General features: G+C 41.2%; 1 protein-coding gene and 1 long non-coding RNA gene across 3 annotated transcripts in view; one reads left to right on the top strand and one right to left on the bottom strand.

Annotated features, from left to right (window-relative positions):
• The window catches only part of LOC143835520 (uncharacterized), a 73,091-nt gene that overhangs the window by 39,375 nt on the left and 21,595 nt on the right, over positions 1–12,121 (top strand). The window contains exon 2 of the long non-coding RNA XR_013230185.1: positions 5,190–5,319. This is a non-coding gene — a long non-coding RNA (uncharacterized LOC143835520). The remainder of the gene's footprint in view (positions 1–5,189; positions 5,320–12,121) is intronic.
• Positions 1–12,121, bottom strand: part of MSH4 (mutS homolog 4) — a 60,978-nt gene that overhangs the window by 33,561 nt on the left and 15,296 nt on the right. For both annotated transcript variants that reach the window (XM_077333300.1, XM_077333299.1), the window contains exons 5-6: positions 7,506–7,621; positions 3,654–3,827 (exon numbers count right to left, since the gene is read on the bottom strand). In XM_077333300.1, coding sequence (XP_077189415.1) covers positions 3,654–3,827; positions 7,506–7,621 — 290 coding nt within the window. The remainder of the gene's footprint in view (positions 1–3,653; positions 3,828–7,505; positions 7,622–12,121) is intronic.

Raw genomic sequence — 12,121 nt, forward strand, 5'->3', positions numbered from 1 at the left:
ACAGGGTGGTTTGGCAGTGCCTTCCCCAGTCATTACCGTTTACCCCCCAGCAAGCTGGGTACTCATTTTACCGACCTCAGAAGGATGGAAGGCTGAGTCAACCTTGAGCCAGCTGCTGGGATTGAACTCCCAGCCTCATGGGCAGAGCTTTCAGACTGTATGTCTGCTGTCTTACCACTCTGCGCCACAAGAGGCTATATATGCTATTAAAGGCTTGTTGTTGTTGTTAAATACTAAACTTTGGTAACCAGTGAAGCAGGGACCCAAGAGCTGTGAGTGGAAAGGTGCAAGACAGAAGCAAGTACAGGTACCTCTTAATTAATTAATTGATTTTATTTATTTATTCATTTAATTTAGATGCCGCCCTTCACTGGGATGTTTTGGGGAAGTGTACATGTAACTTAAGAGATGATTAACGGGTCCTAAAGCCCTCAAATTTTCTCAAGCAACCATCCTGCCCAATGGCAGGATATCTGCTTGATATAAAAGTGATAGTTGAAACAGAAATGACAGAATAAAAGCACATACTTATGTACTTCCTAGTTATCTGTTTAAAAAAAAAACAGAACTCCATAATACATTATCTCCAGCCCTCTAAAAAGAAACCATATAGCCTATTGTGAATCTGGTACAAAAAATCAACTAAATATACAAAAAAGTTTATGGGAAGATGTACCAGTTGGCTAAGGGGGAAAGCACTGCCACTTTGATAAAGGCTTAATAAGATATTGAACTTTTTCATGGCATGGAGTTAGTATCACGTCATGGTACAATTATCACTCAATAATTGATAAAATGATATTAAAAGGACAGCTAGAGCAGTGGTCCCCAACCTGTGGGCCGCGGCCCGCCGCCGGGCCGCAAAGGCCATGGCGCCGGGCCGCTGCTCCCTCTCCCCGCCCCCCCTTCTGCAGTAAAAAACTTCCCAGGCTGCAAGCTTGCGGCCCAGGAAGCTTCTTACTGCGGGAGGGCGGGGAGAGGGAATCAGGGCCGGGCTGTGCCCGTGCAGGCCGCGCCCGCACGGTCCAATCCGCGGGCACGGCCCGATCCACAGGCGCGGCCGGGCGCGGCTCGATGCGCGGGCGCGGCCCGAAGCGTGGGCGTAGCCCGCGCGGGCGCGGTCCCCGCGGGCGCGGCCCGATGCCCTGCCGGTCCCCAGCCTAATAAAGGTTGGGGACCACTGAGCTAGAGGAACCAGTTTAAAGATTTGCAACCCTACCTTTTTAGTTATTTATTACAATTATCTAATCTTTCTTTCATACAGAATTCAAGATGAATTGGGCCTACAGGATATCTTCTGCTCAGCCATACTGTTCAGTTTCAGAAAGCAGTACTGTTCAGTTTCAGATGGGCTGCAGTGCCCCTATAACATACTATACTGTGGGCTCACATTATTATATTAACAGAATACACAAACATTCTGTAAAATTAATCTGTTCTTATCCGATAAGCAAACCAAACTGAACTGTTTCACTAATGTCATCCCCACACCAATTCCTCAGTGCAGAAACTCGCTGGAGACAGGTAGGGCTAACATTGTGAACTTTCTTTAAATTAAATATTAATTATATTTCTAGGCTGCCACTCTCCATGGACTCGAGCCGGTTACAAGTCATAGAATCATAGAATCATAGAATCATAGAGTTGGAAGGGGCCATACAGGCCATCTAGTCCAACCCCCTGCTCAACGCAGGATTAGCCCTAAGCATCCTAAAGCATCCAAGAAAAGTGTGTATCCAACCTTTGCTTGAAGACTGCCAGTGAGGGGGAGCTCACCACCTCCTTAGGCAGCCTATTCCACTGCTGAACTACTCATATAAACCCCATAAAACCCTTGTCCCATAAAACCTCCCCATAAAATAAGACATAACCCAGATGGCGACAAAATTCCATTGCTCCCTCCCCACCCAGCAGCCATCCACCTTGGGGGGATTACTTGATGTAATGTTTAGCCTGAAGAGGAGCCCCATAGATCTAATTCCTGGCCTCAACCAAAGACCTGGTGGAAGAGCTCCATTTTACAAGCCCTGCGGAACTGTGATAGTACTGTCAGGGCCCTCAGCTCTCCCTAGAGCTCATTCCACCAGATCAGGGCAAGGACCGAAAAGGCCCTGGCCCGAGTCAAGGCATACTTCCCTAGGGCCAGGGACTGATTGATTGATTAATTAATTGATTGATTTCAATTTGTATACCGCCAATCCCAGTTGGGCTCATGGCAGTTCACATAAAGATAAAAACATAGTAAAACCCCGTAATCAACCCTGGTCATATTATTAACTGTAAAACAAGAGGCGAAAAACCACTAACAACTACCACCTCAGCCAGCCGAACCAAGCGGTTAGCATCCACAGAACGCCCTGCAGGGGGGCATAAATTGACAAGCCGTCCCTTAGATAGTCAGGACCCAAGCTGCGGATGCCGATAGGGATGCAATAAATCCTCCCCCACCCACCCTTTGTGTTCAGTTCCAAAGAAAGGAAAGCATCCACTGAAGGGCTGACTCCCAAATTTTGGCCCTGGTGGAAACGATGCATAAAAATGTCCATTGTAAAGCAGGTGTGGCTCTTTTACATACTCTGTTAAATCATCTGACAAAACATTGGTACTCTACATATTATACAACAGTAGTAGGGTTTATAGTTAAAAACTGAGTGTCAAAATATGAAAAATAAATTTCTATTTTATTTGCTACATATTGCTAGATATACCATAAGGAACGTAACATAGCAGCCAGTGTTTTGAAAACTGGGAATACCTACTAAGCCATGAAGCTGAGTGACTGTATAGAGACACCATTTTTCAAGATAATGGGGAGGGGATAGAATCATGATGGATATCATAAAATCGTTGGAGGTAGAATGGGATAAATATGTGGTTTGATAAATAATTAGGGATAGAAGTGTAGCTTTGAAGAAGAAGAAGAAGAAGAAGAAGAAGAAGAAGGGTTCTTATATGGTTCTTTCTCTACCTGAAGGAGTCTCAAAGCGGCTTACATTCGCCTTCCCTTTCCTTTCCACACAATAGACACCCTGTGAGGTGGGTGAGGCTGAGAGAGCTCTGATATTACTGCTTGGTCAGAACAGTTTTATCAGTGCCATGGCGAGCCCAAGGTCACCCAGCTAGCTGCATGTGGGGGAGCACGGAATCAAACCTGGATTGCTGGATTGCCAGATTACAAGTTCGCACTCCTAACCACTACACCAAGCTGGCACTTTAGGGAAGTAGCAATGGCAATGGTTCTCAGGGAAGTGGCAGACCCCAGAACACATCAAAAAAATCCCAAGATCTGTTAAGAGAATCTCAGGTAACAGTAGTAGGAAATGTGTTCTTTGTCGGAGCAACTTCAAAGAACAGCGATCAAGAAGGACATATATAATGGGCTGAACCCAACCAACTTTTCTACCATCAAAAAGGTTATATTAAAGGTCACTGGACTTGCATGGAAAAAAGTCAGGTAAGACTAGAGCAAAGACCAGAATTGAAATTGCCTGAAAAGCTGGTTGAATGCAACCTCAATACACGTTTGTAAATGACTGTGTCTATGTCAGTCTATGTATAAAATACACACATGCACATTCATATCCAACAGTATATGTCAATATATATTTTCAATTCCCTCTCTCACGCTCTACAATTTGAACAAAATATCTTACCTAGGATCTCTGTTGTTAGTTATTAACTCAAGATTTAAGGCTGACGTTGAATCAATCATTGCTGTCCGCTCACTTCCATGAAACCGAATCTTAAGAGACTTAGGAGCATAAACCGAATTTTGAATAAACTCAACATACTTCAGCACTGCTGCAACAGCTGCCAAGCAATAATACCTTTGAGATAAAACAAAATATGTTAAAATAAATCTATTGTATTGTACCTTTGGAGCCTTTTGACATCATCCAACTATGTAGGTAACACCAGTAAAAGGTTATTTGTTTAGGTTGGAATAGGTCTCCAAAAGATTATCCAAAACAGGATGATGACACTGGAAGATCAATATTCTTGTGTCCCACTTTGAAAAATAGCAAGCCCTGCTTGCCTTGAGAAAACACTAACTAGGAAAAAATAACAGACAATGTAAATACATTTTAAAATTAAAGAAAGGCAAAGTATGAGAAAGTTTTGTGTGAATACTAGAACTGAAAAGGCATTAAATGCTGCCATTTCTTATATTTTTAACAATAAACAAGAACTGGAACATAATATGTACCAAAAGGCACTTGAAACACTTAATAAATCTTGCAACCTGTATTCACATGGTTTTATAGTGCCTTGCTTTCAAACTGGAGCATTTTCTTTGGAGCTTCCACACCATGTTTTGCTATAATTGTCCTATTTCCAGAATTTCCCCATCCTCAATTTGCTCTTTTGCAAACTTACTTTACTCTGATTGTTTTGGAAATAATGTCCTAGCATGCTAGCATACCCTGTGGAAAGAATGGTGTGTGTTTTCTTATCTTGCAAATTTCTGGCTTGTACTGTCATTTTTCTGATAGCAGCAATGGAATTTCCATACGCTTTCCTCAGTGGCAATGACTTTCCTTACACTTTCCCCCCTTGCTATGCCCCTGGAGGGCTTTACAAAATTAGAAAATGCAGAAAACTGCATATGTGAAAGCTATGTCAGCAATGCACATGCCTCTGCATTCAAACCAGCAAAGAAAGCAACAATGAAGAATACTTGCCATGCAACTGCAGCCAAAGATGATTAAATTAAGAAGTTTTTAGGTCAGAAAGAAAGTAGTAAAGAGAGGCCATAATGGATATTTTTAGAACTATGAATGGTGTAGAGTGAGTGAAACAGGAAAGGTGTTTTTGTGACCTTCTGTCATCATCCTCATTCAATAAAATTGACTGGCAGTAGGTTCAGCATTGACAAGTAGTAGTTTTTTAAAAATGCATATCTAATTTATAGAATTCATTACCATAAGAATTGGTGATAGATGGCTTTTTAAAAAACATAAATTTGTGATAGATGGCCCTTTAAAAACTGCCCTTTGATTATGGAGATGGCTATTGTTATAATGCTCTGTTTGAAAGTTTGAAAGAGGCATTTGGCTGGCTACTGGTTCAAACAGTATGCTGGACTGTTTGGATGTTGGTCTGATCAACAGAACTATTCTTGTATATTATTTATAAAGTAGAAAAAATTGCAAGCGGTACACCATTTGACCTATTTTCCATTTTTGCAGATTAAGTTGTGTTTTGCCTGCCCAGACTAGAGAATGCCTCCAATCTCCCTGTGGACATATCTGAATATTCAGGCACCATCTGTCACCTATGAGGATGCAATACAGGAAATTAATGGTGTTATGCATAGAGGTAAGTGAGGTAGAAAATGCAAAACTGTCAGTGTCCAAATAAGTGTTAAGACGTCTTCTAGAAATGCAGTTTGTAGCTATACAGAAGGTCTGGCCTGATGTGCTTGGTGTAGTGGTTAAGATTGACGGCCTCTAATCTGGAGAAATGGATGTGATTCCCCCCTCCTCCATATGCAGTCAGTTGGGTGACCTTGGGCCAGTCAAAGTTCTCTTAAGGCTGTTCATGCAGAGCAGTTCTGTTACAGCTCTCTCACTCCCACCTATTTCACAGGAAAGGGAAAAATTTTGTAAGCTGTTTTGGGACTCCTTCGGTTAGTAAAAAGCAAGGTATCAAAAAAAACCCCACTTCTTCTTGATGTAGAAACTCCAGGACTGAATCTGCACTTACTTTGTTTATTCCATTGTGGATCCTGTGGAATCCAGATCGATTTGAACCCGGGTCTTCCTCTATCTCCTCCCCCCCCCCCATTGAAACAGAAAAGTGTTCTGCACGTGGTTAGGGAAGCTCGGGGGGGGGGGGAGCCAAGCACAGCAGGAGTCTCTTTTCTTGAAGGGGGGGGGAAGAGGATTTGAGGCAGCAGAGGAGGGAGAAAAAAAACAAGGGGCAAATCTCTACCGACAGAAGTTAGGGCTTTGGGAGCTTCTGCCGAGGGAAGTTAGAGCTTCCCCTTAAAGGCAGGGCTTCTCTACCATGGAGGCTCAGCAGCAAGTTCGGAACCAGCAGAGCTCTGCATGGTTTCTCATGACGATTTTTCAAATATTGAGGGTTATGAGATCAAATCCAGACTTAGCCATGAGCTCACCGGTGGCATCAGGTGGCCTCTATCACTTGGCTCTCATTACCTCATTAAATTGTGAGGCTAAAATCACACTTAGAGCTTCTTGGAAGAAAGGAGGGATCCATATGATTACCTGTAAAGGAAGTGCTGAAACTATGGATTGTGCTGAAGAATCTTTTAAAAAATGAGCAGTTTCCTGGTGTGGTAGAAAAAACAGTGGAAGATAAAAGAATAATTTAAGCTGCTCTTGGCCTCCATTGGGCAAAAAAGTGGAACATCAATACAGTAATAAATAAAAAGAATTTTAGATAAGTACTGTTTAGTAGGGTTAACATATTTTGAAAAGCAAAAAAAAAAGAAAAAAGAAAAAAGGTTTCCTGACTGGCTACTTCAAACAAGTCATCACTATGACAAATCTCATTTTAAATATCCCAACTATTTAAGATGTGATAATTGTTACTAACTAGGAAAATTCTTAACCTTCCAATCCTAAAAGAGGAAATTTTCATCAGTTTTTCAAAGAGCCTAGAAGTGAACAAAAACCAAAAAAAGAGGATGTGTCCTCTAAAAAGAGGATATCTCATAACCTTATGGTATAATGTTAAAATCCTGTTTGGATTGATAACAAAACTATATAAAGTGAAATGATGCGGGTTGATGGACGAAATGGACTGGAAGTCTGACGCTCCAACTGAATAACTATTTAAAATAACTGTATCAAAGGACAGCTTTGTCTTTGTTACATTTGATACAAGTTCTGCATGCGCTCCCTCTGCTGGAAGAAAGCAGAAAGCACATATAAACCAGCATAATAAAACAATGATATATGTTTTCCCTCTGTCAGCTCTCAGCTGTTTTGGGTTAGGGCAGAAAGGTGGAGTATAAATCTTGTAAGTAAATAAATAAACTGCCGTTATAAAAAAATGAACACAAAGAATTACTCAGAATTGAACACTGACTTTCAAAAATTTCTTATGAAGACAAACTATATTGAAACAAATAGTTGTTTCAGAATTATAATAATTTAACAGCAGGCTAATATGACAAAAATTCCTGGAAATATATCTGATGTTTTAAATTCAACTTAAATTCATGTAATGTTTAAAATCACAACATGTCTATAATTCCTACTCATAATTATTCAAGGATTCTACTGATATAACCAGCCATATTTAACTGCTAATAATTATGTTCAGATAAATATATTATGTTCAGATAAATTAGATATTAAATAAATCATTACAAATTAATATACAGAATCCTCGCTTCAATACAATTTACAAATATTTAGATCACGGATTTCAAATAAAAGGCTGAAAAGCCTAGTAAGTCAAGCTACTGCAGGAAAAGTTACTTAATAGTGTGCCAAAGGCCACTGTGAAATGGATGATTTCTAATACACACGTACTTAGATTGAACTTCCATGAGGACAGTACTGAATTCAGGGGTACAGAGTTGTTCTATGTATTCCAAGCCTTTAGTTTCACTGAAGTATTTTCTTTGGACTGTAGTAAGAGTCACATTCTGGAAAAAAAAGGGCAGATATAAAAAACATTTACAACGTGCAATCTCCAATTTGCCTTAAATAGTTCAAGAAATTAACAATGCAGGATCTTCCCATCCAACTGTATTTCTCTAGAGTATGATCCAGAGACAAATGTGATGTGATGTGATTATTGCTACTAACTAGCCCAAAGCTGTTCAAGCATTTTCCTATCATTCACTTTTCAAAGCAGAAACCTAAGTTGCTGCTTAAGCTCTTCTGAATTGAAAAAGCAATCTGAAGGATAAATTCAAGAGTTTCTATAGGGAAACTGTGTTAAGGACAAGTAGTTTTGCTATCAATTCTCCAAATCAAATCCTAACTGCTTTTAACTGTTTTTATTTAAAAATTTCTGAACATATCATGGAAAACTAGGATTGCCAAGTTCCATCTGGAAATTGGTAAGAAGCAATTACCTTATTCAGTAAACTGTTTCTCTACTTCGACGTTTCTTTGTAAGAATGCTATTTTATTGAAATGTCTTGCCCAAAACTCATTTTACTAGTCAGGCATGTGGAGGGAGGATCAAATAGACCTAAAAGTATGTGTGTGCATGCATGCACACATACATATATATAAACACACACTTATTTTTAGATCTGGTTAGTCCTCCCCTCTCATGACAGACTAGTAAAGTGCATTTGCAAATGTGTGTGTGTAAACCTTAGGGGTTGCATTAAACATGTCAGCAGTTGTCAGAGAAAAAAAACTCTTTATTAAGTGCTTCCCTTTGGCAGTAAAGAAATAGCAGTAAAGCCTGCAGGGAGAAAATATAAGCAAATAAGAAAATACAATTTTGTCAATTTCATACTGCATAATAATTTTAGTTTCCCATTCAGTGCAACTAGAGGTAAAAAATATCCAAACATAATCACAGTACACCCTTCAAATTACACATACATACACAAACATATGGGGGTATGAAATACTGTATAGCAATCAACATAAAAATAGAACAACAACCCTGCTAGATCAGACCACCAGTGGTCCATCTACTCCAGTATCCTGTTTCACATGCAGCCAATGATCCTGGAAGACCAAGGTTAAGGTTGAAGAATATGCCAAGCATCAGGGTAAAACAAAGCAGCCAGTATCATAATGCCCTTGCATAAATATATGATGTGGCCTCACTTGGAATACTGTGTACAGTTCTGTTCACTATACCTCAAAAAAGATATTATAGCATTGGAAATGGTGTAAAAAGGGGCAAATTAAATAATTAAGGGGATGGAACATTGTCCCTATGAAGAAAAGCTGAAGAGATTAGAGCTCTTTAGTTTGGAGAAATAACAACTGAGCACGATAACACAATAAAGGTAAAGGTATCCCCTGTGCAAGCACCGGGTCATGCCTGACCCTTGGGGTGATGCCCTCTAGCGTTTTCATGGCAGACTCAATATGGGGTGGTTTGCCAGTGCCTTCCCCAGTCATTACTGTTTACCCCCCAGCAAGCTGGGTACTCATTTTACCGACCTCGGAAGGATGGAAGGCTGAGTCAACCTTGAGCTGGCTGATGGGATTGAACTCCCAGCCTCATGGGCAGAGCTTTCAGACTGCATGCTTGCTGCCTTACCACTCTGTGCCACAAGAGGCTCTGATAACACAATAGACGTTTACAAAATTGTGCATGGGATAGAGAAGGTAGAGAAAAAAATACTTTTCTTCCTTTTTAACAATGCAAGAACTTCCGGACAATGAAATTGATGAGCAGTAGGTTTAGAACAGATAAAGAGTAATTTACACATGGAATTTACTGCTGCGGGAAATGAACCAGGCCACGGTTCCCTCTCCCTGCCCCCCCCCCGCAGTAAAAAACTTCCCCGGGCCGCAAGCTTGCGCACATGGTTCTTACTGCGGGAGGGGGGGAGAGGGAATCAGGGCTGCTCTGCGCATCGGGCCGCAAGCTTGCGCACATGGTTCTTACTGTGGGAGGGGGGGAGAGGGAATCAGGGCCGCTTTGCGCATCGTGCGTGCCTAGCCCAGCCGCGCATGTGCACATGTACCATGTGCGGCCAAAATATTCAGTTCCCATCACATATTAGAAATTATTACCGTCTTTCTTAGCAAAATAATTATTGATACATATGAGAGTATAATCTATTATTATCTTAAGTAATATAAAGTCAGTTCCCTTCGTATGTTGGCCCTAACTTAAGAATTACTGCTGTCTTTCCCACCAAGAGGCAAGTAAATGCTCCACTGTTCATCATAAGCGTTTACAAAAGATAAAAAGAAAGAGAAAAAGAAACAACCAGCTGAGCAAGTAATTATTGATACATGTAAAGGTATAGTCTGTTATTATCTTAAAGAAGAGAGAGAAAAAAAGAAAAAAAATAACCAAGTAATTAATACTTATAAGGGTACAACCTATTATTATCCCAAATAATATATAGTCAGTTCCCATCGTATATCGGCCTTAACCTAAAGGTTACTGCTGCCTTTCCTAAGAGAGACCAAGTAATTGCTCCACTGTTCATCACATTCTTCAGATGGTCGCAAAAGGTGAAATTGTGCTCTTTTCCATGCTGTATCTGCTGGCAGTTCTTGAAGTGTTTGTGTTTCTTTCTTGTTGTGAGGTCGCACAGAGATATCTCTTGATTGCTTCCTACATGCAGTCATCTTTGATTAGACTCTGTTTATTTTGTCGATCCGAATCACTTCCTGCTCTAAATAGTCTTCCAAGCTTTCGGTGCTTTCATTCCTTAAATCTGTTTTCCCAAATTCCCAAATTCTGACAGGGTGCTTTTGATTTTTACGTTCCTAGCTCTCTCCCACTCCTGTTGATTAACTTCCAGACATTGAATTCTCGTTTGATGTATTGTTGGCTGAGTTGTGTTTTCATCAGCTGTTTTTTTCAAACCGTCGATTCTCTCTAAGAGCTCTTTCTTAGTGTCTTGGATTTCCTTTTCCACCTTGTTGACTGCTTTCAGTATCTCTGAGTTCCCTTCGCATAACAAATGAAAAAGCTGTGCCTTAGTTAATTTTTCCATAGTTCTAAGCAGTCACAGATTATAAACAGAAAGTCTCGCGAGGTCTCGCAGGAGTTCGGGCAATCCAAAATTATCAGTTTGTCGATCTCCGTATCAAGTCAGCATCCCCCACTGAACTCTCTCCAACAAATCTTTAAACTCTCTTTTCTTTAAGCTCTTTCTTTGTTTATTTAACGAGTGTATTTAGCTGGCTTGACTCCCGTCCGAAGAAAGGATTCCCTTGTAAATTGGTTAAGTGGGGGAGGAGGGCTGGTGCCTGGCTCCAAAGAGTGGGAAAACAAACAGAAAACTCACAGTCTTTACGCCGCCAACCTTCGCAAACTCCGGCTCCTGTCAGTCTGGTAAGAGATAATCTGGGAAGAATGCAGGATCAGCTGGTCGTTTCAGGCTTAGAAAGTTATTTACGACAAGAACACCATCATGACCTTGGCACAGGCAGCAGAGATCCGGAGAACTCAGTCTCCGCGGATCTGTAGGACCCTCAGGATGCCGTTCCCGGTTCCTGGGGTGACTAACAAGCAATATTTGCGTATCTGCTCAGGTCTGCCAGGTGCATTTGCTTCTGACCCTCTGCTTGGCTCAAGAGCTTGGCACAGACCGGGCTAGCACGGCGCCATCTTCAGTCATTTCTCAAAACTTTCTTTTCTAAGCTAAAACAGCGTCTGCATATCAATAAAATTACTCTGCTATGCTAACAATTTAACCATCACTTTAACTGTTAACAATTTAACCATCACTTTAACACTTGGTGTAATACAAATGATTAGTGGTGAAGTGATTCTCTTGCTACTGGTAAAACGAATACCATGAGTGGATAAATGTTTATATTTTTCTTCTGTTGATGCTCAAAGATTTCTCTGTTTAGTACAAGGATATTTAGTACAAGGGCCATGTGAGGAAGCACGCCTGCCAACCCTGGATGATGTGCAACTCTCTACGGCTCACTCCACCAGGAATCTGGCCGTGATTCTGGACGCTTTCCTCACAATGGAAGCCCAGGTCGCAAAGGTAGCGCGGCTGGCATTTTACCATCTCTGCCAAGCCAAGCTCCGGAACACCTAGCCACAGTGATCCATGCCACCAGTCTTAACCACTACACCATACACATCAGGCCAGACCTTTTGTATAGCTACAAACTGCATTTCTAGAAGACTTCTTAACATCTATCATCTCCGCCAAGCCAAGCTACTAGCACCCTACCTGGCCCCAGAACACCTAGCCACAGTGACCCATGCGACGGTTACCTCTAGATTGGACTTTTGTAACTCACTCTACGTAGGCCTGCCCTTAGCCTTGATCAGGAAACTACAGCTGGTACAAAAAGCAGCGGCCAAGATTATCACAGCGACACCATGAAGAGCCCACATCCGGCCCATCCTCCATGAATTGCAATGGTTGCCAGTTGAATTCCGGATCAGGCTAAAGGTTCTGGTAATTACCTTCAAGGCCATACACGGTCAGGGCCCAGTGTACCTGAGGGACTGCCTCTCT

This window comes from Paroedura picta, chromosome 4, assembly GCF_049243985.1.
Source record: "Paroedura picta isolate Pp20150507F chromosome 4, Ppicta_v3.0, whole genome shotgun sequence".
NCBI classification, from domain to species: Eukaryota; Metazoa; Chordata; class Lepidosauria; order Squamata; family Gekkonidae; genus Paroedura; species Paroedura picta.